Raw genomic sequence first — 26,729 nt, 5'->3', positions numbered from 1 at the left:
TGGTAAAGTCAGGCAAGACAAAGAGAGGCTGCTGCTTTCACACAGAAAGTCTTTATACCTGAGAGCCAGCGATTAGAGACCTAATCTGCTGCTATGGTGGTCCTGCTGGAAGACACGCATGCACACACACACACACACACACACACACACACACACACGGAAAGTGGCATCAGTAATCCATTACAGGCATTTCTGGTGGATGATAATGAGTAAAATGCCCTGTGCATTAGATTTAGATAAAAACAGAATAATATTTTACACTCAAGACACACGCAGCCAAGATTAGAGACATGTCCTGATCCTTCAAGATTATATGAAACCACATGAAGAGTTTACAGCCAGACTAGGGGTGTGAGGCTGTATTTAGGTGTAGTAGTGCTTTGGACTGAACAGCATCATGCTAACATGCTCACATTGACTATGCTATTAAAGACGCCTAAGAGTCTACAGCTACACAGGAGGCTCTGCACGGCTGTTCTTAGTCGTGCTTAAGTGCTAAAATGTCAGCATGCTAAAATGCTCTCAATGATAATGCTGAGGATTAGCAGGTATGTTCAGCATGTTTATCTTAGTTTACAATGTTAGCGCGCTAACATTGGCTAATAAGCATTACACACAAAGTACAGCTGAGGCTGATGGGAATATGTCAATATTGTGACAGGTGATTAGTTGTAAACCAATGGCCAATAGTAGACAAACTGAAATTTTGATCTGAAGATGGTTGTTACCGTTCATCCTGACAGTTGACATGGATGTTGTACCAAATTTCATGGCAATACATCCTATGTTTAGCAAGGTATTTCACTCATATTCTCAAAACTAAGTCATAACATTGCATTGTCTGGGAACCATGAATATATCTACACAATTTTGTGCAAATCTATTCAGCTGAGATGTTCCACTGGATAACTGAAAATCTATCCTTGACCTGCTCTTGGTGCTAGAGAAAGATCTGGGGATTTGTAATTGGGATTCATCCTCTGGGTACCATAAGTACCTGTACTTATGACTAACCATCTAATAGTTGTCTGGACACCTCATTAAAAAACAAAAATGTCATACTGGTTGTTGAGATATTTCAGTCTGAACCAAAGAGGCTGACAGACTAACCAACATTTCCATCACTGGAGCTATGCTGCTAGCATGGCTAAAACACAGAAATGCAGCAAATGCAGACTCATAGGTATCATGGATAATGTTACATCCCTTCTCTCAGGCCCTTTTCCCTGGCTGAAAACAGTCAGCTGTCCCCGGTGTATTCTGTTAACTGCCCCCCGATGCACATTTCTTAGAGGCTCAACTCCCAAACCTGGGGGCTCTGGCGGCAGGAACTGGCTCAGTGTGCTGTGAGAGTGAGGGAGTGTATAAAATGACTCCTCCAGTCAGCTCAGTGTGAGAGGAAGGGAAGCATACTAGGAATATTTTCCACATAGTTGCGCAGGGATGGGGGAAGCAGGGAGCTGTTGGGTAAAAAAGTTATGTGCATGGGAGAACTTGGTTTTAAAGTATTTTAAATGTACCCAAGGCAGGCATTTATAATAAAATGCTTGGACATAGTTAGGAAAACTGGGGTTTCACAGCTAATCACATCCATAGTGGTAATATAAATTAAGCCAACACTGAATAAAGTGTTTGACAAATTCTGGCACTTCTAGAGAAGAGATGCACAATAGAGGAACATACTCAGTGAACCTCTATAGCTACTCCCAGCATCCTTATGAAACTAGGACTGACATATTTCTCTGATATCACTTCAAAAAAATGACCAGAGCCATGTGGTATGAATTTTTACCACAGTGTATCAGGTTAAAAATCCTCCTGGCTTGCTGCTTCTGGCTACCAGCAATAGGTCACCACTGGTGTGTAGATTAGTGAATTATATCTATCCTATAGTTTATATGATTGTAGTTAACAGCAGTAAGTGAGCTTAAATGCCCAAGAAGAACAGTTGGCCTGGGTGGTCTTCCTCCTATCACTCTCATTAGAGTAAAAACAAACCCAACGTAACCACCTGAGTACGTGTAAATGCAGGGAGGCAGGGCCAAGTACAACAGAACGTGGCCCTGAATGCAGCACTGAGAGAGAAAGCCTATCAATTCAATATCTATTAGGAACTGCTTAGGGAGTGTTCCTATCAGATAATGAGAGACTTGGACCTGATGAACCGATCTGAGGGAAAACAGACACTAGCAGAGAGATGTGTGCGTGTGTGTGTGTGAGAGAGTGGAAGTGTGTTTACAGTAGATGAGGAGAGGAAACCAATGAACGTCTGTCTGCTAAAAGCAGAGCCAGAGCCACTCAAGGTGAACCCTGAGCTGATTTCAACAGCTCCTAGAGGTTTGCCACGAGCTGAATTGTCTAACCAAACTCCAGCTGCACGGGCTACCGCAACCTCCAAATTTGGTTTGGATTTTATAACATGAAAGACCCGCTCCAATAACATAACATATACATGCTTTAAGAGTCCTTGGGCTTTTGGTTTTGTCAGAAAACATCAAATCATTTTATAATTTCTGGCTTTTGCAGACATGCTTGAAGAAGAACAAGGTCTTTAGGTTTACCAGTTAATGGAGCCTCAGGTCAAACAATACCCAGAAAAGTTCAGAAAATTCCTGCCTGCGAAATAAAAAAAAACCTATAGCTAACACACGTTTTTCACATGTAGATGAACCCACTACCTGATATACAGTACATGTTATGCTTTTTAGGAATACCACCATGACTGCAGTGGCACAAACAAACTGAATCCATTTATTGACAGTGAAAGAACAGATGTCTGGGTAATGGGATAATCAATATGCCGACAGATGAAATTAGCCCGTGTAAATGTGGAACTTTTTCAGTCTCAAAGCATTAGTTTAAAATGGGTTAGAGACATTATGGTTATTTTCTGACCTTCGCAGTCTGAATGGGAAAGGGTTGGACCTGGCTGGCAACACACAGCAGGCCACAAAGGACACCCCGACCTTCTGAGGGCTTGTAATGTTCCACTTGACTTGTCCAAACATCTGAAGCTCATTTTCAGCGCACTCTGCTTGTACGTAACAGAGTGTATGCAGGTTGTGCCCTCTATATTGATGCCTATTAGTCATTGATAATGTGCCCTTAAATTACAGTTAAAAAAAACTGCATTATTGACTTCAGGCCAGCTGTTTGCTTGTCAGGTGCACAATCGCTTTCTGCTGCCTTGATGGTAATGTGCCTGACCACACCTCATTTTCAGACAAACATGCCCACAGGTGCTCAGATGGGCACAATTTAAAGAATGTGGGTATGTGGGTGGTGGACAGGAAAACGACCACTGTATCGGTCTGAAATTAGCAAAGACACTTGCATTGTGCTTTGTGCCAGATGTGAGATAGGTCCCTTTGTGTTATTTTGTGGGTTTAAAACTGAGATCTCACCTTGAGATGAGTATCATTAAGATTTCAAAGTATGATACAGAAGCAATGTATGAACTGACTCTGCAAGATGCTTAATAGCCATTGCAAACAGGAGGGGACAGCCCTCTCTTGTGCCGCTAAAAAGGCTGAAGTGGGAAGACAATATTTCAATAGTCAATATTTAGGCTCTGGGATTTTGGTTTCACCCAGGTAATAAATTTATCTCCTAAATTAAATTCATCCAGCAGTCAAAACAGATAGGACCATTCTACCTGGTCAAATGCTTTTTTTGACATCAAGAGAGACAATAGCAAGATCACTCAGGCCAAACTTAGAATGGTACGTATTGCAACGTATTAAAAAGACGCATAGTGTCCTCATAAACCTGTTCAGTGTATTTGCCTATTTGCTTTAGCCAGTATTTTCTGGTCCACATCAAAGAGACAGATAGGTCTTTATCCTCTAACCTTATCCAGATCCTTGCTCTTGTTCAGAATAAGTGTTATTACAGCCTTGTTAAGCATTAAGCTTGTGTATTTCTTAGGGCCCGAGGGAACATTTCAATCATATAAGGTGTGACTATTTCAACAAATATTTGTACAGGTCACAAGGGAGCCCGTCAAGGCCTGAGGTTTTGGAGTTTTAATTGTTTCTTTTAGCTCCTCCGGGGTGATGTCTTTGTTTAGGAAGGTGTAATCCTCATGCGTGGTCGAAGCCAGATTAATAATTTCAAAGCTTTCCATGTTGTCAGGTTCTGTATTTGTTTTGGATTAAAAAAGCTTTTCAAATAATTCTTTAAAATACACTCTGTTTGGATTTCACTTTTTGGATCATGCAATCATTTATCAAACTCAAAGTGCTTCTGCTTTAAGAAAAGAAATTATTTTGAAATCTTTACAGAGACAATCTAATCATACTGACGCCTCATCAACAACATGAATCCATGGATCCAACCGGCCTTATGTCAACAGCACAGGCCGGTGGTGGTGTAAAAGTGTGGGGAATGTTTTCTTGGCACATTCATTAATACATACATACATTAATACCGATAAATACCACAGTCTGAGTGCTGTTGCTGACTGGTGCGCCCCTTTATTACCCACAGTTTACCATCTTCTAACGGCTACTTTCAGTATGACAACACACCATTTCACAAAGCAAAAATCGTCTCAAACTGGTGGCAATGAATGTGACAGTCAGATCACTGTCACCAGTCACCAGTCACCAGATCTGAATCCAACAGAAAACCTCTGGGATGTGATACAACAGGAGATTTGTAGCCTAAATGTGCAGCTGACAGATCTGCAGCGTTTATGTGATGCAATCATGTCAACATGGAGCGTTGAGGAATCCATGTCAAAAAGACTTTAGGCTGTTTTGAGCAAAAGGAGGCTCTACCTAGTGTTAGTATGGTGTTCCTAATAAAGCTCTTGAGGCTAATGTTAACGTACTACTGTTGACAAATATTGAAAGTGACAGTACAAATCTCACCTCCAGTTCTCACTAAAGAAACCCGGGTTGACCACTTCACTCCAACAATTTTCTCATCCAGACTTGTTTAGCCTTCTGCTTTTGCTTTTTCTCACTGCAAGTTTTATTAACGTAACAACAAGTCATTACACCACAGTCTCCATGGTGTTTACATCCCCCATGTGATCACAAACCATGTGAGGTGGTGCATTACTCCCTGATTGCTTCCCCCCAAGAGGATGATCTTAATAATATCCTGTAGTGTGTGATGTGCCAGTATTTACTTATGCTCAGTTTTTCTTTTTTCATAAATTTGCTAAACTTTCCACAATTCTGTTTTTCTTTGTCATTATGGTTTACTGAGTGTAGATTGAAGAGGGAAAAAATGAATTTAAACGATTTTAGCATAAGGCTGCAACTTAACAAAATGTGAAAAAAAGTGAAGGGGTCAGAATACTTTCTGAATGTACTGTATGCCATAAACCTGTGACCAGGACGTTTTTGCCAGTGTACAGTGTAGTAGCAGTGGAATAGTGGTGCCACACAACCAAGAGTTAAAGAAAATGCTGGCTTATACACAATGCTGCAACAAAAACAACAAAACAGCCAATACCATAAAACACTTAATAACTGAGTGGTGAAGGACTAAGTGGGTGGGAGCAGAGAGAGAAAATAGCATCACCCACTTCCTGTTCACAGCAGTGAGAAATAAGCTGAAAAACATCTTTACACAAATTAAGTTCATTTGCTCGGGAATAAATTGTTTCACAGTTCAAGAGGGAGAAGAATGTTAAGAGAGTGACTCACCTCGGTCTTCTAAATATCAGGCCGTATTGCTGGCAGGCCAGGCCTACAGTGGGGGTGTAAATGATGGGCATAAACCTTTCGATGTCTGACATTAGCACCCGGTAGAAAAGCTTCTCGCTGCGATCCTGGAGCCCCATCAGGAACACATATCTGGGAACGACAGGGAGGAGCAGGTAGGAAAACATTGCATGTTAATCTTTAACATCTTGAAGACTCATACCTGCTGAACTGAGGAAGGCTTTATTAAAGTCAGATGTTAAATCCTGTGTGTTTGTGAGTGAAATGTACCAGAGAGATTGGAGGAACTGGGTGGAAAAGGTTAAGGTTTTTAGTATGAGACCAATCCCACGTAAATATTAAATAATAGATATTTTTCTTATGATGATTGGAAAAATACACTCTCTAAAATTCAGGCCCTCAGATAGCCTACACAGGTGCTTTGTTCTGATGGTAGACTGACTGAGAACTAAAGGTTTGCATATGACCCAAATTAAGAGGAGCGCACCAGAAAGGGCTCTATTCCTAATCAGAGAAGTTTCCATAAGGCCAAGAGCACAAGGTGCCTCTTGTTGAGGGCTGAGAAGCATGCACCCCCTCTCTGCTACAGGTTAGGCCACGGCAGCTGCACAATACAAGGTGGTGACAGCTGCTCTTGAAGAAAACTGTTTTCATATTGGTGAGCCAAAGTAGCTTCTGCCACATGTAATTTATCATATGAAAGGTTTGTGTATGCCAGACAATACAGAGGTGAAATGAACTTTTCCACTGAGTGAATATTTGTCATATAGAATGAAGTATAGCTAAATACTAGACTACATGTATGTCTTAACTTGAGCTCCAAACACTAGCCACTTACTAGCTTTTTCCAACACTGCATGTCAATCTCTTGGTCGGATAAGAGTTTGCTGAGTTGTCATGGAGATCCTATCCTATCTCCATGACAACTGAACCTCTTTAGCTGAGGAAATCCATGAGTTGTGGCTGAAAGCTATGAAAAAACCTGCAAGTTGATCTTTTTTTGTTTTTTCTTTGGTTTTTATTTAAAATTCAGTGCTTTAGTTTCGTGTGAACTACTACATTTTAGTAGAAGAAACCACTGACAGAGGAGAAACATTCCCTGCTTGGTCGGCTGACCACGGCAACGTGATGTTAGCCTGTTAGCCTGGCACACCAGTGACTGTGACTCACATCCACAGTCCCATCTGTGGTTAGGTTTAGGCTACAAAATAACTTTGGTTGAGGTCAAAGAGAGATTGTGGTTTTGTTTAATGTAAAGCCACACATTGTGTCTGAAGTCACTGTGATCTTTCTTGTATTAAACCAGAACAGAGTGTTGTGGGTGCTTAAGCGTGACCATAAAAAAGTGTAATGCCAGATATTTCAGTGGAAAATATGTTGCCGGTCACAATTAAGTTTCCATTAAAATATATTTGCTTTTGCAACTTAGATGTTGGTAGGAGCAAATCATGTGATCCTTTATCCAATCTCACAGGGATGCTTGAGGACTTCAGTGTTGTCCATTGAGAATTTAACTTGCAAGTATTTTGATGATTAAGTAAAAACTTTGCTAGTTCCTGCATCTCAGATGTAAGAATTTTCTGCTTTTATTTTGGTGTTTGGACTTAGGAAATAGTGATGAACATTTGTTTAGTATTTTCTGACCCTTTATGGGACATATAAATATTAAAAAAAAAAAATCATGAGTTGCAACTCTTGGTGAAATATCATTTATCCTTTAGAAAGCTTCTTTCAAATACATTTGACACTTAATAAGACATTATGCAACTGCTTTCACAGGAGGTGTGGAAGCAGTTTGACAAGTAAACTGATTTTCATGTGTGAAATAGGTGACGTGTCCCTTTAAGAAGAGAAAAGTAAGGAAATACATTAGAGAGTTTCTAGATGTTTTAGTAACTGACTTGAATTCAGCAGGAGAATAAAACAGTTCTTCTTAGCTCAAACAGGTTGCAACATTTTGATGATTTCACTCAATCAACGGCTCTGACTCATCGAACAAAACTGCAATTCAACCCTACCTCATAGAGCACAGTATCACCGCAGTGTGCTGTTGTTTGATTTTATGCTGGCACACATTAAGGAAGGTTTCTTACTCCATTCTTAACCTTACAAGGCGTGAACACTTCCCACACCCAGGAAACAGGAATATTTACAGTACACACTTCTTTATAAAGCTGTATCCATGCTGACTTACTGACTGCAGTGTTTCCTTTAAAGTCAACCTTCTGAGGCAGCCAGGACACATCTGTCTCTATCTTAATCTATTTTACCATGAGTGATCAACCGGCTCTGCTCCGTCAGGCTCGTTTTAGGCATGTTCCTGCTTTCTAACAACCTCATTGGCTACGAGGCTTCCCCTTTAGCATTTTATATACTGCAGTATTTTGATTGGCAAAGCGTTTGAACATCCATTTCCTCTGCTGATGACACAGTCACAGTAGGTATTCGACTCTCTCCATCATCTCAGATCATAAAAGCAGCGCTGTGCAGTAATTTGTCACAATAATTCAAAACCGCAACAAATTCCACTGAAAGAAAAAACTAAACATGGAAGTCAAGATAACTGATTAAAATAGACTGGGAAGTAGTGAAAGTTTTGAGTTATGGTCGTAAAAAATTAATGACAGCGGCCAGCAGTGAATACCAAAGAAGGATTGAGAGTCGGGGAACAGACTGTGTGTAAACACAGCAGGTTTTAGCAACAGCAGGCAAATAGCAGCCCTTAATCCAAGGCCTAAAGCTGGAACGCACCCCAGCCTGAGACAGATTGTCAGTGACATTGATAGGGCATGGGAATGGCAGTGACAAGCTCATAATGATTGTTTGTAGATGTTGATGCTGCCGTGTTGCTATGGTGGAAAGTTAGGAAGCTGTCTAGTTCCTGTTGACCCGAAAGCTTGACTCACAGGCAGCTCGCTCATCCCTGACATTAGGAGTGACAGCTGATGGAACGGCTGACTGAGAAATAGAGACTGGGATAAGAGGCAGTTTCACACACAGATTATATTAGGCCCTCAGCATTTAATTCAAAACAGTAAACCAGGCTATGACTTCAGTTTGAGCCCGGACTGAAATGTTTGCATGTGGTACATTCATTACATAATGCTAACAGCTAGAACTCCAAAGCATCTAATGAAACATGCAAAACTGAACTGAAGTTTTTATTTGGTCGCAGTGGAGGTTATAAAAACATGCAGATGAAGGAGCGCAGGGAGAAGATGGAGAAATGTGGCAGGGAAAAGAGAAGAGAACAGTGTGGAGATTTGTTTAGTAAAATATATGGTGTTAGGAGACTGATGTAGATCTCAGAGGGTTGATCGCTAATCTGCCTCTCAGGTTTTGAAGGCTTCCAGATGTTAGATGTCTCAGTGTGCGCAGAGGCAGGGGAATCCTCTGGAGGGGATCAACTGAAACTCAACTCTGCTGATTTAGAACTGTAGAATATAAGGTACTAAGTCATAGTAGCTACACCATGAGGCGATTTCTCTCCGTGTTTGTCTTACCTGTCCAAGTCGTCTCTCTTCATGTCGTAGTTTTTGAGCACTCGTAGCAGCTGGACGTCCTGGCTGATAAAGCAGGGAGGGAGCAGGCCATGGATCCCCAGCTGGAGACGCTCCTCCAGGGAGAACGCCATACCCTAAAAATACACACACAAACCAACTCCATCATCCTCCCGAGAGGTCAAAGTGATAGTCTGGGTCATTTGATTGGGGTTGAGTGAGGTGCTTCTCTATAGTCAGTGTATCACTGCAGTAGATTCAGATCAGCGCGCTCTCAGTTTAGAGAAGCAGCACAGAAGCTGAGTGATGTGCTGCTGTGGACAGGGTCGGCAAATAAACATATTTTAGACCCTTAATAACATGCCAACAGAAAAAAAATTTAAAAAAAAAAAATTTTCACCCTTTATCTTGCCATCAAACAGCCTTTCCTTTGGAACTACATTTCTTCAACCATTAAACTACTGTATTCCTAAGCACAGGTGAACCTACGCTTAGCTCTGTCTAACTCAAACAGCTGATCTGCAGATACTTCAACAGTTCACAAAATGTAGTTCCAAAGGAAAGGGCTGTTTGACCGCAAGATAGAGAGGTGAAAATATTAAAGCTTAGACTTGATATTAGTTTTTTTCTGTGGGCTTTTTTTAAGTGGCTAAAACAATTTTTGCAAATGAGTGAGCTCGCCAACAGTGAAGAGTGCATTTACCTACTGGTTCAAGTACAGTTTTGAGATACTTATTGTCTACTTGAATATACATATATTTTATGTTGTACTACTTTATAGCTTTAATCCACCACCTTTCAGAGGAAAGTATAGCACCACAGCTATAGCCTCTAATTACTTTGCATGTTTTATATACTATTTTTGATGCAAAAAATATGATGTCAATGCATTACAGTAAAAAAAAAAAAAAAAAAAAAAAACACACTATTGTATTGGAATTGAGCCCTTAAACCTTTCATTTCTTACAAAGAGTGCAAAAATCAGCAATTATCATAGGAATATTTCAACTTTCCTAAAAGCAATTATTCATCTGCAACCTTTTTAAGCAAATTGATTTAAATCAAACACAGGCTGAAATATTCTTACTGGACTGCAACGTTTTTAAATTGCAGGCAGAAGTAGCCTTAAAGGGTCTGAATATTTCTACTACCTCTGCTCACAAGAGCAAGTTCTCAGCAACAACACGTCAGTCTGGACAGTCCAAGAAAAGAGGTATAAAACTCAAGTAGAAGTACAGTAAACCACAATAAAACAAAATAACATTGGAATATAAAATTATGTAAAATTATGTTTTGTTTTTGTTTTTTTGAGAATAAGATATTTCTGCTTGTAAAGCAATCCTAATCCTGGTCCATCTTGCTGCACTCTCGGTGTTTACCTCCCTGGCTCCGCTACGCTCTGAAAACTCTGTTTGAACTTTGAACAAATGAATATTTAGGAAAATATCCTTTCTGTTCAAACATTCCTGAGTGATGAGAGAGACAGTGGGTCAAACGTGTCCTCTGTTCTGTCGGGGTGTTTGCTCTCAGAGGGGCTTCCTGTCAGCCACCCTGTGTTCAGAGAGGCTGCCGTTACCTCACACAGTGATGTGATGTCAGCTTTCACCACTCCACATCCTCAGCAACACACATATACAGTGCACACACAACAAGGCCCTGCTTCACTTGGACCTTTACTTTGGCTTGTATCTCGCTCACCCCTGACCTCTGAGCGGAAAAATTGAAAAACATGCACAGGTTCAGTGTCAAGGTTTTAACGCTGAGGAGTCTGACCTCTGACCTGTGAGGTAACTCCACAGAGCAGACAATGATTTCACTGAGGAAAGGTGGAGTGTGTTGAAGTGACATCAGAAAGTAAGAGATTGAGATGCAGCTCATCTGCATTTCGAAAGTTATAAAAAAAAAGTCCCTCAAGCACCACATACAAGCACTGAGTCCATATTTAAACCTGGAACAGCTTTCTCTACTATTCTCCGCCAGTGAGCCATGATGTGGTGGGCATTGGGCATTTTTAATCCTTCCATCTATAAAAGACCAGCGACCCGGTGAAACCTCAGCCTCAACATGCCAGCTACTGTTGCTGACTGCTGAGACAGAAGCAAAGCTGCACCGTAAACGTCTCTGTTTTGGATCATGTCCACGGATGCTTGGCCCTGCCGCCACAATTTACAGCCTTTCCAAGCCACCAGCACTTTCTGTGTATCTGGCTGTGTTAAAACGCTTCTGAGGTTGTAAAAAAAAATATGTGCTTGATCACATGAGACGCGCTGTTAGAAGGAAGGAAAAAAGCATACGACACAGAATAAGGCATTTGGAAGAAAATGTGGCTTTTTTTGACGTCAGACGAACCATCAGTGCTGACCACAGACACGCTTCCAGATCTCATAAGACTTACATAATTTTGAATTTAAAAAAAGAAGAGATGGCTGACAATGGATTTTAGATATAATCACATATATTCCTGAGTGTACAAGAGGAAAACAAGCAAAGATCTGCACTTTCTTTTTTGGCTGAACATCTGAAACAAATGCTTATTGTCTAAAATCTATCAGGACTTACTGCATGTTATTACACAGGTTAACACAGAATGTATAAATCCTTACAAGCAATGTTTAGTCCACAGCACCAAATTATCTGAGCATGGCTGCAAAGAGGACATCAGTTATTTCAGACAGTGAAGTACGAGTCCCCATCCGCCTGTCGCTCGCCGAGGCCCGACACAGTCTGTACTTAAAGGGCCTCAAATAGGCAGAAGCAGCTCTGAATTACAACCTTCCCCAATTATCAAAAAAGATTTTCTATTTTTCAGAGAGCCAGCTGTTCACTTCAGACTCTGTGTGTGTTTGGGACGCGCCACTGCTCTGCTGTCTGCCACTGTTGACCATGAGCAAAGTCCTAAAATACATGAGGCGAACTGAGCTTAATATGAGGCTATAAAATGAGATTCATTCCTCACACAGAGTCACTCTGCTCTTTCATTAGCTGAGATACACTCAGAGTGGCACTTTGCAGCGCTTTTACGTTCTCTGGTATACTGTCCCTGTGGGAGGAATGGCCCTTCCTGACACAACTCACACTTGAACACTGAAATGTTGAAAAAGGAAAACACACACACATACACCCACACAAACAAGCACACATGAGCCTTTAATTACCTGAATCACACTTTGTTCATACTGGATTACACTTCCTCCTGCAGCACTTGCACAGAATAACTAAGCAGAGTTGGACAGACATGGGCATGCAGATCTATAATCAACACACACAAACAATTATGCTTACATTTGACTTTTCTACTGTTTTCACTACTCTCAAGCTTTTCAGAATTCATTTTCACTCCTCACATCCTCAGTTTTGACTCCTAGAAGAGAAGGGACCTGCAGTCCCCTGGCTCCATTGAGAGCGGTACAAAAAAATGGACAACAGTGCAATAAAATTAAGAATAACTAGGATCATTATAGCTTATGGTAAAGTTGAGGTATAATACCTCAGCAGAGTTTTCAAAAAAGTTTGCATCCTCCTTAATTCATCACTGGTTTAATGCACCACCCAGTGAGGATGCTGGGTGACCCAAATTGAACACACCCAAAGTGCTCAATTTGCTGGGTCTGACTTGGGATCCTCCAGCACTGACTTCAACCTTCACTTAGGGACTTCTACTTTGAGTGAGGGGTGCACAGCCTCCCCTGTCTCATCCCACAATCCCCGAGAATGACCAAGTAAAGAAGTTGAACCTACAGCAGGTCGTGGAGGACTTCACGGTGCACAAGGCTCTCAGTGCGCAGTGCACTAAAACTGTGCAGGCTCTTTCTTTGCTTTAATGTGTGTTTTTGTGGGCTGCACGCTGTGGTGTTCCTACTGTTTAATGTCTGCCTTAGTGATGTTTAATTCTGCTGTTGTTCCTATAAGAACTGTTGGGCTATTTCATTTATTTTATTTATATCCCTCTGCTGCGTTTTGATTTGTTTGAGTTTTGTCCTCTTTTCTGTTCAGTTCCACTAAAGCCACACTGTATATTGCTGTTCATTCATAACTGATAATCAGCTGTATGCACAAATATACAAACATTTCTACAGGAAAGGAATTGTGGTTCCCACCTGTTGTTCTGCTAATGTTCTCTGCCTTTTTCTCTCTTTCTGTCTGATTTTCACATTTAACAGCTTTCCTCTCCAAATTCTCCAAAATCATATCTTATAAGTAAGGAAGTATGGCTGGGGAGGCCTGTTTTGCTTGTGTTCAGTTTGTATTTTGTATTGTATTCATATGTATGCATAATAAAATAAATAAATTCAAACTGCTAGGCAGTTGTTTTGATGGTGTGTTAGAATTGGGTTTGTATAAATGAATCAGAAAATTAACTTCATGTTACACAGGTGGTCAGAAAAATAAAAAGACTGATGAAAAAAACAGAAACAGAGATTAAAAATATATTATTGGTGTACATCACTGTAAGTCAATTTGAATGAAAGGGCCCGTGAAAGTGTACCATGCACCATTTAGAACAATTACCCACACAGCACTGTGGACCCTCAAAGGCCATTTTCACATGTGAAATAGATACCATCGTGCAGTTGGGCTCAAAATGGCCAATTAACATCCCCACAAAGGAGCAGGCAGCTTGGCCATACGGGGGGGGGCCCTGGTCAGTAGAGCTACCACATGACAGCAGATACAGCTGGTTGGGTCGGGGCCGGGCACTGGTGATGGAGAGAGAAAAAAAGGGGGATGGGGGTCGGTGGCTTCATTGCAAGAAAGATTAGCGGTGCATGGTTCGAAGAGTTTAGCTGAGAAAGCGTGGGAACTGTGACGCCAGTTTTAAACGTCTCTCTGACTTCTTACTTGAATATTGGCTGTGCGATGCCCCCATCCTCAGCACATAAACAGAACTGCCAATCTCTTCAAATCCAAGGTCCTGTCTGCTGGACTCTTTCAGTCAACATGTCCATGAGGCAACTGTCTTAAAGGCCAAGGTAAATATACTGCAAGAATGGTGTGAAAGGGAAGCTTTCATCTCACTGTTGAAAAGTTATGAAAGCTTCATACTAAGAATATTCAAACTCTGGTGTGTTTTCTCCTTTAATATGGCAAAAAAAATGCTGTTTGCTCCCCAGGAAGCAAAAATCTCCAACAGGAAATAACAGTCCCTGGTTGGCTTGTAATTGTTTAGTATCAGCCTAAATAAGCCAAACATGCAAACAGATGAATCAGAGCTTTATCAAAATAACAGATGTCAACATTTTCCTTAACTCTATTTTTTTGTTTATGTTCCCCAAAACCAAATTATAGTGACAAACATACACACCTACACGTCAAAAACCAAAAGCTCACAAAAACGCTCACACACACACACACTCATGTATACACACAAACCGTCCCTGTTTGTTTGACTGAATACAGGTTTTCAAATGTTTGGCTGCTGTAAACCCTGCACTCTCTCCCCTCTGGAGCTCTAAACTGGGCTGGGCAGGATAAATCCACGAAAGCTTCCACATGTCCCTGACCACATCTGAAGTGCCCGCACCCTGTGCCAACACATGTGATGCCCGCAGCTCCATGTTCCAGAAGCCGTGGTAACAAACCAAACCTGTAATCTACCCACTGGGCAGTGCCACCCCTTAACCTCGGACTGCTGCCATGCCCACCCCAAAACATTCAGCGGAGAGGAAACAGCTAATTAGTTCACCCGCGGGCCAAACGAGAGAGATGTTCTTTTAAGACCGATAAAAAGCCTTTCTGTGCTTCCCAAGGAGTTCAAAGGGTGGGTTTGTTGAAACCTTTCAGTGTAAAGATTTAGAAAGTTAAACACACTGCTCCTTCAACCTTTTAATTTTTCTCTGCCACAACCACACAGAGGTCTGTGTAACAGTGGGCTTCTAAGACAGCAGAGCCACTCCCTTCATTACAGTTACAATTTCCCCTGATCAGGAAAGAGTTAAATTCCTTTCCTTTACTGAAGGAGTGGGTTCCTTCTCACAATATTACTACAGTTCATAAACTTTTCTCACACACTACTCTGAACGTGTGACAGGCATTAAGTGAATGTAATGGACCATGCAGAGACAAGTTATACATGAGTGAAATAAATGTCAGATCCTGCACTGAAGAAATGGTCGTTTGGACCACTCATACAGTCGAACATAAAAGAGCGAACAGGTAAGTTTTCACTCACTGGCCTGTGAAAACAGCTGTGGCCCTGGAGGAAGTGTGAGAAATGAATCCTAATGATGTCATCAAGGTTGTCTCAGCTTAGCCTGGACATGATGAAGTTATAACATAAATCATGTGATACACACTGGAGGCCGTGCACAGGAAGGGAAGTGGAAGTCTAATGAGTTGTATTATGGGAAATGAAGGATTCTGTATTTTTGGAGTTTGACCCACAGTGGAGACAAAACACTGGAATATGTCGTACTCTGGTGACTCGATTTTGACCATGCTTTTTCTAAATCAGTCTCCTGCAAGTCTGCCAACTTTGTGGGACTGCAACACTAAACTGCTGAAGTGTCACTTTCAGAAAAAAAAGTGCTGACTCTCAACAGCAAATATAGAAACTGTAAATATATCGGTATATTTATACAGGAAAATACTGTATATTCTGTTAAAGGGCAGGTTTTAGAAAAATGTGTTCAGAAATTGTTTTTGTTAAACCCAGTGAATAAAATGCACAACAAATGTCAGCACTTCATTAAATCACTTCCTCACTTCATCCGAGAAGCACTGACTCTCTTTAGGAGACAGTGGTTTGAGTACTGTGTGTATCAAAATGGTATTCACGTATTTTTAGTCTTAGTTGAGACCCTTTCACTATGTAACCATGTGTTATAATCCTTTCTGCTGTGACTCATTGTAGTGGTCCAGGAGAGCCTTAAATCCAGGTGTAAATAGCCACATTGGCTATCCAGTTCAGTTCAAATAGTATTGTTATTGGCTATGAACACCTGCCTGCAAATAGCATGAAACAATCCTGCTCATGAATTTGGTCTTATCTTTGCCTTATTTTAACAGTTGAGAGTGGCTGTATCCATTGCCTGACTTTGTATAGTTTTGTCTGCAGTTGTTATATGCAACTGCCCTGACCAAGTCTCCATTGCATAAGTATCCAGTGAGACTCACCTGGTACGGTAAAGGTTATCTGCAACCACAGGGGATAGATATTGTATCAAGAAATCTATAACATTTCACATATGTATAGCATATTGTAGTATATAGTGTATCTTTATATTATTCTACACTACTTCTAATGTAATTTAAAAATTTTTGCATGTACCTTAAGATAAAACACAAGGTCACATCACAACTGTATGGCAGTAAGGAACAAGAGTTTCTCACAGTGGAAGTCTATCTCCTCATCTCAATCATCCCTTCCTTCAGCCATTACTCTACTTTTTTTAAACAAAACTGAGGTTGTGTGACTCCCCATGAGACTATAACTGGTTTAGCTGGTCATTTTTATCAATGTGTTGCCAAAGAAAAACTTGAACCAAAAACTTTAAACCCTCAGACGCCTTTCCGCTCTCTGGGAAAACCTTAAAATGATGTAATTCCACACAGCGTGTGAGATTCCCAGATAAGACAAGAAGAGGGAGGGGGACTTTCCTGCTCACAACCATCTACCCCCAATACAAAAAATCCCTCTTCCATATAAAATCTGTCAAACAGTTGTATGTTGCCTCACTCCACCTTTTCTCTTTCCCTGTGCGTTCTCCGAGCTGCAGCTTCAATGGAAGTGCCCTCTGGTCTGGGAGAAACAGCCCCTATTGAGAGAGACCTGAGCCTAACACGACAGAGAGGCCTTTCCCCATTGAGCCTCTCACAACCACAGTTGCGGATCAGACACGGAGACAAAAGCCCACAGGCCTTCAACAGGGAGAGGGCTCAAATGTTTGGCACTGAGATACGGGCCTGGCAGAGATGTGTGTGGCCACAGAGCACTTCTCTATTCAGCACTGTGTGGGAGAGGGAGGTCTTTCTTTTCATGGGGGAGAGCTGAGGCACTACAAGAGATGGCCTTCTTGTATGACTTGTTTATCAGTAAAACCACTTGCTGAAAGTGATGTCTGGTGATAGCCATCTTAACCCTGCTTCCCCTCATTCATCAGCCTTGTATTCATGTTGCATTAGTGCCACCAAAGCCTTTTTTTAAATGTTTTTCTGAATGTTGACCTTAATGGTTCAGGTCAAGTCAACAGTATCTATGAGGGCTCTGAATACAAATTGTTCTGGGGTTTTTCATGAGGTTAAAATAGAACAAAAAATCTAAATGGGCCAGCACATTACACTGACATAAACCAGTCAGACTGGAAAACAATAAAAGTGACACTGAGGTTTAAAAGGTGTTAATGTAGGACTTTAATTAACACTTTAAAGACAGGAAAGGAGGTGCAAGGAGGTGAGGTTGATCCACAGCAGGGGTCCGCAAGTAAGTTTGGCCTCTGGCCAATTTTTACCATCACATGGCGGGCAGAACATAATCAGAGGCTAATTTAAAAAAACTTATTGATAAAAATGCAACTTAAATTTACTTTATTGTGTGGCCACAGTCACATATATACATTTGACTGATTCACTGAACTGGTGTTATTTTTTCATGTCACTAGCTATTTCAGAGGTCCACCAAGGGACAGAACCTTTGGAACTTCCTGTCAGAACTTTTCATAATAAAAGATAAAAACTTGTTTGAACTATAGAATTGCAAAAAAACAAACAAAAAAAAAAACCAACAAATATTCTTATTTTGTAGACCAAATCATTGAAGAGGAAGTAAGTGAGGAAGTGAGTCTGTGGGTAACTTTTACTGCTATGACAGAGATCTATTGTAGAACCAGGTGCTGTGCTGCTCCTGATGTGACACAGTTGTGTCTGTCATTCACTCTCAGTGTGGATAAAAGTATAATAAGCTTCTTCAGGTGGGAGGAGAATCTCTATTTCAACATTAGGTACAGCTTAATGCAAAACTGTCAATTCGATAGATTAAAAAAAAAAATCAGATTATCAAAATAATCTGGCAGATTTAGTTCCAGTTCCAAATACCAAATCAAGATCAACAAGTCACAAGTCAAGTCCTAAACCTTTCATTTTTTACTTTTAAGTCCTAAAGTCAATGTATCCTTATTATGTCATGCTTTAAAGACATCACACATTACCAGATTTCACATAACTGACATGAAGTCTTAAAGACATGCTAACTGTTGCAGGCTGAATGACTACGAATTGACTACAAATTAAATAACCCAGTGTACTGTAAGAAAAGCTTTCATTGACCTCTCAGGAATGGCACCATGACATGCACTATGAGTTTTTGAATCTAATGGGTGGACTTCACCCCATGGAAGTTGGTTTATCTGCTTCATGCCTACTAACATAGTGAGTGACCCACAAAAGGGTTGGTACTGTATATCATTACCACTTGGAGGGCAAAGAGCTGAACACTTTTGTACTGGCAGCACAAAGAAGCACTTCTTCAATGGCTGCCAATACAAAAGTTGACTTTGAATAAACCTGAAATGAAACTGTGGGGGGGGGGGGGGGGGGGGGTGAAATTTGCGTAACATTGAACAGAACTGTGAGAAAGTCATCTACAGCGGTTGAGTTTGCCCACGCTGTTGTTACACCATATACCACTGTATCTGGATTCACTTCTGGGCGTGATGTCAGAGCTCCTCAGACCAGCAACCTCTGTGCAGCTGACCAAACAGGGAGCAGAGCAGCGCTGAGGTTGTTCCCGTAAACACCACCATCAGCGCCATCTATTCTACCCCACTATTACTGCCACGTCTTCTCCCACAGGGCACCCTGCACTCCTGCAGAAAGACTGTTTGTTACAGTCAGAGGTGCAGCGTTCAGCATCTCAGTTAATCATATGAATTTGAGCAATCAGCAAAAAAAAGAACAGTATCTCTGCAAGGAAGAAAAAACAGCAATAGGAGGAGGATTTGGACTTGGCATCAAAGTAAAGCGGTTTCTTGCCTCGAGGTCTCAGACATGCCCATGTGAACATCTTTATTCTTAGTCCTAAATGAAATATGTGCTCCAGACATGCAAAGCAAGCCCATTTGGAAACCAAAGCTCATGCAGGAGACCAGTAAATATTGAGAGTCAGCAGAAGCTAAATTAGAAACGTGCTATCACAGGAAGCCTCCTGATGAGCTCACTGGTTTGGCCGACAGTGACTCGTACTGGGGGGAGACTCTGGCCAACAGCTGGAGGAAAGACTGAGTCATATCCCTCCCCTTCTCCATCCCCACTCTACTGTTTATAAACACACACACTGATATGCATGCACACACGTATACACTCGATGCAACAATAGCAAAGTTGATGCAGATTTAAGTGAAATCTTCCTAAACAGACACAGCCTTGGGCTTATGTGTGCGGATGTACAGTGTATACACAGGTACATACACTGGTGATGCTTCATAAACACACACACACTACACACTAAGCTTCACTAAATCCTGATTCCGACCCAAAAAGATGAACGATGAGTCCATTTAATCCTGCTGCAGGAGAAGACCCACGCTCCACAACATCCTCATTGTCCAGCAGCACACCATGGCGTCCTCTTGTTTTATCAATAGCGGTATGTGTGTCTAGACTCTGTGAAAACAGCTGGTGGGAGTAAGAGAGTGGATACCCCAGTGGAATGACAGATTTATCCCATAGTTATCATAGCTGGGATTAGAGGACAGAGTCCAAAGAGGAGAGAAATGGTGGGCTGGAGGGTGACGAAAACAAAGAAAAGAGCGGGAAAAAAACAAAGAAAGTGGGAGGTGGGTTTTTTCTTTTCCTTTTATTAAGGTCAAAGGCAAACTGATCAGGCCCCATGTCTGGCTGCTGGGGTGACCGGCTCACTGGATGTAACAGACCAGTAAGAGTGGGCCAGTGTTCACAGCTCTTTTAGGCTGTGATCAGTCAGCCGACCGAGCTCGTTATATAACAGCAAAACCACCAAACCACTCACCACCACCACACTCAGCTCAGCCTCTCTCTGGTGCTGCCACGTAGAGAAAAAGAGAGACAGGTCTGCCGTGCTCCAGGCAGCGCCAATCCGAGGCTGCTTCCTGCTCAAATGTGGTCTGAGCTGTGAGCAGAGGAATCATTTAAAGCTGCACTAGGCAAGATTGTTTGGTAACATTACACTTGTCCAAGTCAAAAACTGGGACTCTCACTGTGAAGAGCAGCCCAGCACATTCAAAATACATATCTGCCATGAAGTGAGGTCAGCTGCAGGGAATTTTCCCCGAACACAGGAAGCAATGAAGCAATAAAAACACTTTATCCACAGAAAGGTACACATCAGAGATGGTGAACCTCAAACAGATTGACACATGTGATACTGATCCACTGAATGTCTGTTCAACCCATGTTCATACAACTGGGTAACCATATGACGCTCTGCACCCTGCCACTGCCCAGCCATATGATATCATGCAAGCTATGTGGCAGTCTGTAAAAAAAAAAAAAAAAAATCAAATGACAACCAATCAAACCTGTTAGATACCATAAAATCAATCAGCACATTTCATTTGAAATACTGACACCTATGGAAGCAGAGAGAGGCCATACACGCAAATATTTTTTTATCCCACTATCTGGAGATAAGATATAAGATAACAAGCTTTATCGATAAAAATATATTTGCGAGTATAGCCTTTCTCGGCTTCTGTAGATACCTCAGTTCATTGTAACCAATCGGAAACAGAGAAACAGAAACAGACTGTCACCTCGAAACCCAAACACAACAACACCACAGCAGACTCGTCCAGACTCGGGCACCTGTGTTCATAATACCCCGATGTGTTTTTGGATTCGCTGTTGTCCTTCAGTCTAAACTGCTACATATGAAACGTCCACAGAAAGTGCCAAAGGAGCAGAAGCAAAAATAAAGCTTATAGTAGGCTACAACCCAAGAGGGAACGCAGCGAGTTTTTAAAGTGTCTGTCAAGCTATGTAATCAATAAAATCTGTAAATGAGAAGACTTTTCTCTTAGACTCAACACTCAGTTAATGACTGTGAAGTGAAAAGCCTGAGGAGAATTTTCCTGGAGACGTGACACCAACCAGATCCCACTCCAGTTTCTTTGGCTGTGGTATTGACAACCCAGCCATGACACATGACCAGAACTTTTTTTTGTTTCAGTCATGGGCAGCTTTTTGGAGGTGAGCAGTGAGAGACTAAGAAGGCGTGGGCGTGAAAGAGTATGTGGGAAGAAAGCCTTAAGAGAGCAGAGTAGAGTGGTGGAGGGAAGGTGGAGGAGAAAGGAGGGAAGAATGAAGAGGACAGAGAGGAGAAAAGAATGGGGTTTGGTCGATGTGTGGGGCAGACAGCAGAGTTTTATAAGGACCCAAGTTTGTGAGCGTCATCGTGACCCCGTGGTTAAGAACCTTTTTTAGTCATCACAACCCTGTCAGATTAACTGAAGTAAGTCCTCATCAACACCACAAGGCCATTTCCAAGGGTGTTCATCGGAAGTGATTACCAGCCATGAGAGCAGGGTCATTACGACAACTGTGCAAAACACAGTCACAAAACTTGACAAAAAAAATGAAGGCCCAGTCCGAAGATGGGTGTGGTCTGACCCCTGAGTGCTGAGTACTCATGTAATGATGTAGTACTAAACTACTCATGGGTCAGAACGTCAACATGTTGATGGGCGTCGCAGCTGATGTGATGCCATGGCAAGAGGGTGTCATTTAAACTGGATGAACACTAACTATACAAAACTAGAGCGTTTCAACAATTTTTTTTCAAAGACCTAATTTGTCAGTGTTTGCCTTCGTACAACTAGTGACTGAAGCAAAGTGTTTCAGACATTTATTTATTACTTTTAGTTACATACTTGAACATTTTATCCAGTGTTTTTAACTGTCTAATATTTACCTATTACTTTCAGCTAATCATTTCAACAGTCTGTCACTTTCAGCTAATTGTTTTAACTGTTTATGACTAGCTAACATTTTAAACCATTCATCCGTCACTTTTAGCTAATGATTTCAACTCTTTAAACACTTAGCTGAAAATGACGGATAAAATGTTTATCAGCTATTTTCAGCTAACTTTTTCAACCATTTATCCATTGCTTTAACCAACAATTTCAACTGTTTGTCCACTACTTTTACCCGTCTCTTTTAACATTTATCAGTCGGCTACTTTTGGCTATTTCCTATGAACTACTATTCATCCAGTACTTTTAGCTTACTACTTATCACTTATTATTTAAACAAACTATCTAATATATCTATCTTTTATCTGACTTTTCGCTTTTCCACTATGCATCTTTTCTGGCTTTATCCATTACTTTTTGCTAACTATTATGACTGTATGCCATCTAATTCAACCATTTATCTATTACTGTTTAGAAGGCTTATCCTTAGTTTTTAGACAAACTGATGTGCTCAGATGTTACAGCTACCTATATATGTGGATTTTTTTTTTTTTCCCCTTTTACTCTACAGTATTTCCACATACCGCCATCTGCACCTCTGGGGTATAGGTACCTCACTAAAACTACTATATAATATATATACTATGAATGCAATGTCTATGGCTTGATTCTTGCATGAAAATGTAGACGTCTAAAACCGAAACTTCATTTGCAATTAGCAGTTTCAATACAAAATATTGGTGTTGGCCTTCAAAAAAACCTCTCAGGTCAGACTTTTAAGGAGATGGAAAGAGAGAGAAAGAAAGCAGGTGTTAAACCTCTGTAGTGCGGTCTTTAGAGGTTTCCGGTGCACAGCAGGGACAGCCAACGAAACCTAGCTGAGTGACGTATGATGTTTTCTCATCTGGTCTCTCACATTTTACATTAAATTAAGTTGGTAAGTGTGTGTTGGGTGAGTGATAAAAGGGAAGAGAGAGGGAGTGGAGGGAAAAATGAATGCATTCCGTTCATGGCAGTATATGCATGTGTGTGTGTTCATGGTCACTCTCTGCATCTGATCTGCAAAACATAAAGTGGCTTTAAACCTGAATGGAAGTGAACACTGGACTGGTTCTCTTCCAACACAAATACTGACCCTCGCACTCAAACTGTTGACCCATCCCCTTAAACTCGCTCCAGTCTCCCCAGAAATATTTGTCCTCCTCACTCGTAAATCATCTCTAGCCTTAAATCTATCTCCTCTCTAATCTCTAGGAGCCACGAGACCTGTGTGTGAGCTTGATAGCATGGCTGCCGTCAATCACCCAGCTGTTGCACTCATTGATGGGATATCTTTCATGCTGGGAGGGGTCTTGAGATCAGTGTCTGTGTCAATCATCTAAATTGTACATGCATATGGAGTCTGCCCACAGATGCTCTTGGATTTCAGAAAGGTAAATTCAAGTTTCATGGTAAACTTAAACCACGTCTTTTCACAGAGCTACATATTGGGCCCACGCTTCACAGGAATGCATTTCCTGTTTTAAAGGAAGCAAATCTAATGCCATCACTGCACTCACTGTTCCTGATGGCCGCACCAGTCACCCGACACTATATAAATTCTACAGGCATCAGCAATCAAGTGGAAACAGTAGCAACATAAGAAGGCCATCTATCCTGACACAGAGTCATCCAGCTGTGGCTACAGAGCAGCTCACATATGGCCTCAGAGAAATGTGGCCTAAAGTGTGTCTCAATATCATACCACATACTGATTTTAACCAGGCTTTGACTGTATGGTGCTGTTAGGGACCAAGCAGTCAAAGGACAAGTATGCACAGGTTTCCTTTTCACCCATTAACATGTCAAAAATATAAATGAAAAATCTGGTAAATATCTGGGTCCTTAAAAGAGGTCACGCAAAGAGAAATCAACCCCAAAAAATACTGCTAATAAAACAGGACCTTAACTCAAATAACTGACCTAATAAAACGAGACAGGAGGGAGACATATATACTGGCTGATCACACCATTAGAAACAAAAAGGGGAAAACATCACAGACAATAACTAAAACTCAGTTCAAAGAAACAACATTCTCCCAATACAACTATTTGCCTGGTGCATTTCATGGACCTCTGAATTTTTTTATTCCGCCCTCTGCCACCTCTTTTGGCCCAAAAAGGAAAAGGAGAAATTAATTAATTTAAATTGTCCAAACTGATGATGACAGAACAAGGTAAACCAAATGTGCACGTCATTTAGAACAATACAGTGTTGTATCAAAATGTTACAATCCACAAAATTCAGAAAAGTGACTCCAAAGGAAGCTAACAGTCTGTAGTAATGATGTGGGAAAGGGTTTATAACTATAAACCTGTCTTTGGATTGGTATATTGAGTGTGAGACTGGATGAGTATTAAAATATTTCTATTTCAGTTGTGCAGCTGTGGATACGTCCATCACAAGTGCATTCACACAATATTATAAAATACAGCAGAGGATGTAACAAACTGTTTCGTTCTCAATTATTCATGTTTAATGTATAAAGTTCCATTATTATACATTTCTGTCTATATCTTTATTCTATATATCATCAACCTATATAACAACAAGTATGTAAGATTTACTTAATATAAACTGCAGTGCCCATGTTGACAGTAATGAAGACGTCACTCAGTGACACAGTGGAACTCTGATATATTAGTTCTTAGCTACAGAAACAATACTTGTTAGTAGGTTGACTTCATTGTTGGTATTTGTCTTTTCATGGTATTTGTTGGCAATAAGAAACTTAAAATATTACAAGTCTAATCCATTAAATTGTTTTATTTGTTTTGTGTGTGTGTTGATGATGGGAAATTGTGCCTGGTGGTGAGTCGGCTACATTGAGGAAAGTAACCCAACAGAAAATAAATACATATAAATGAGGTATTAAATATATTAAAAGGAAATATTTTGCTTTCTTATTGTATAAAGTCGAAATTTTAAGTTGATTGACATCAGAATCATCCTATATAATTTCATGTTAGTACAAAATTGTGAAGTACATTATTTTATTTTATGCTAGTATCCAAGAAAAATATACAAAATCCCTCAGCAGTGTTTACTGTAAATGCATAAAACAATTAGTTGAATCCAATTTTGCAGTGTCCAACATCTAACATACTTGTAAAAACTTTCATTTCCCAAAGGAGACTTCTGCTGCCAGGCTGCAGTGAGCAGAGGTTAAGTGATTTCCTAAGGTCACTTTAGCAGAACGATAACCTGGACCCGTCAGCTGGGACGTGACCTCACTAACCGCTTCTGCCGCTTGTCACAATTTTCATCACAGTTGTCAAACTGCTATCTGTGCTTGTTGCCTCCACATCAAACAGTAACTGATTTATCTGGCCCACTCCCCTTAAAAATAAATGTGTTCAGCTTACAGTCCCAATTGATTTTATATCTGCTTATGTTTAAGATGGGGACAAGCATGAGAAACACAGTCATCTGTGTGGCTTTTCTTTGGAAACAGCTCAATCAGGGATCCCTCTGAAAGTAGAGCCAGGAAAGAGCATCTGATTATTTAATGGAGCAGGCAGAACAGTCAGGCTGACACCCGGTCAACATATGTTCACTCAAAGTCCACAACCAAAAACCAGTCATATTTGTCTGGGCAGGGGTCAGCTAGCATATAGCATGTAAGCACACATCTGCCAAAACGCTTGTAAATTTCTGAGAATGTAGACACTTTGTCAAAAGAGTCTTAAAATTTCACTGGGTTAGACATTTTGTTTAATATACTCCAAAGCAAATCTGGACATAGTAGTAGTCTCAACATCCAGAGGACATGAGGAGAGTTAGAAAGTCTGAAGGAGCAATGTGACAGTAGAGGCTAGAGATGTCTGTGCTCATTTCCCATGGATGTGAGGCACTGACATGCATCCTTCACATGACCCTCCCCACACTGCCTTCATTTCAAAACACCACACATGCCAGAGAATCATACGCTAGCTGACCCCTGCCCTCCGACAAACATGACTGGTTTTCTGTTCAGCACATGACAGGTGCAAGAGATTTCCCTAAGAACCTAAAGACCTCTGACACCTCGCTCCTTCTCAGTTTGTCATCATGGTGTCACCTAAAATTAACAAACTGCACAGTAACAAGCTCAGTGAAGAGATCCAAACATTTCATAAAGGCCACCTTGAGGACCCTAAGTGTTTTCTCTCACTGAAAAGAAAGAGTAAGGGTTTTCTTAAACAGTCCTAATTGTACACAGAGAGTGAATGGGAGGTTTATTTATGGACTGCCTCCTGCCTGCAGGTGTAGTGTCGAAGAATGGAAAACCTTGCACAACCTGGTATAAATTACTTTGTATGTGCATGCTTGCATGCATGAATGCATGTGCAGGACTTTGTGTGTGTGTGTGTGTGTGTGTGTGTGTGAGTGTGAGAGAGAGAGAGAGAGAAAGTGAGAGGGAGTGTGTGTGTGTCCACTTGGTGTACTGAGGAGAGCCTTGAAACACTCCAGAGATACTTACAGCTGCTCTACACTGTGTTCAGGGGAAGTTCTCTCTCTGGTGGAAATTCCATTACAAATGGCTGCAATGGATCTCCTCTAACAACTTCATGGTAACACAAACGTTTGTTCAAGCGCCATAAAGACCCCCACATGAAAGGGATAGATATTTTAGTTTCTGCTATTC

At 41.0% G+C, this 26,729-nt stretch overlaps 1 protein-coding gene across 2 annotated transcripts in view; it reads right to left on the bottom strand.

Annotated features, from left to right (window-relative positions):
- The window catches only part of me1 (malic enzyme 1, NADP(+)-dependent, cytosolic), an 88,431-nt gene that overhangs the window by 46,328 nt on the left and 15,374 nt on the right, over positions 1 to 26,729 (bottom strand). For both annotated transcript variants that reach the window (XM_071469608.1, XM_071469609.1), the window contains 2 exons: positions 9,182 to 9,315; positions 5,661 to 5,810 (listed from right to left, as the gene is read on the bottom strand). In XM_071469608.1, coding sequence (XP_071325709.1) covers positions 5,661 to 5,810; positions 9,182 to 9,315 — 284 coding nt within the window. The remainder of the gene's footprint in view (positions 1 to 5,660; positions 5,811 to 9,181; positions 9,316 to 26,729) is intronic.

This window comes from Trachinotus anak, unplaced genomic scaffold (assembly GCF_046630095.1).
Source record: "Trachinotus anak isolate AG129_WGS33_773 ecotype Australia unplaced genomic scaffold, CSIRO_AGI_Tana_v1 ptg000032l, whole genome shotgun sequence".
Classification (NCBI taxonomy): Eukaryota; Metazoa; Chordata; class Actinopteri; order Carangiformes; family Carangidae; genus Trachinotus; species Trachinotus anak.
This window is presented reverse-complemented; position numbering and strand designations above follow the sequence as displayed.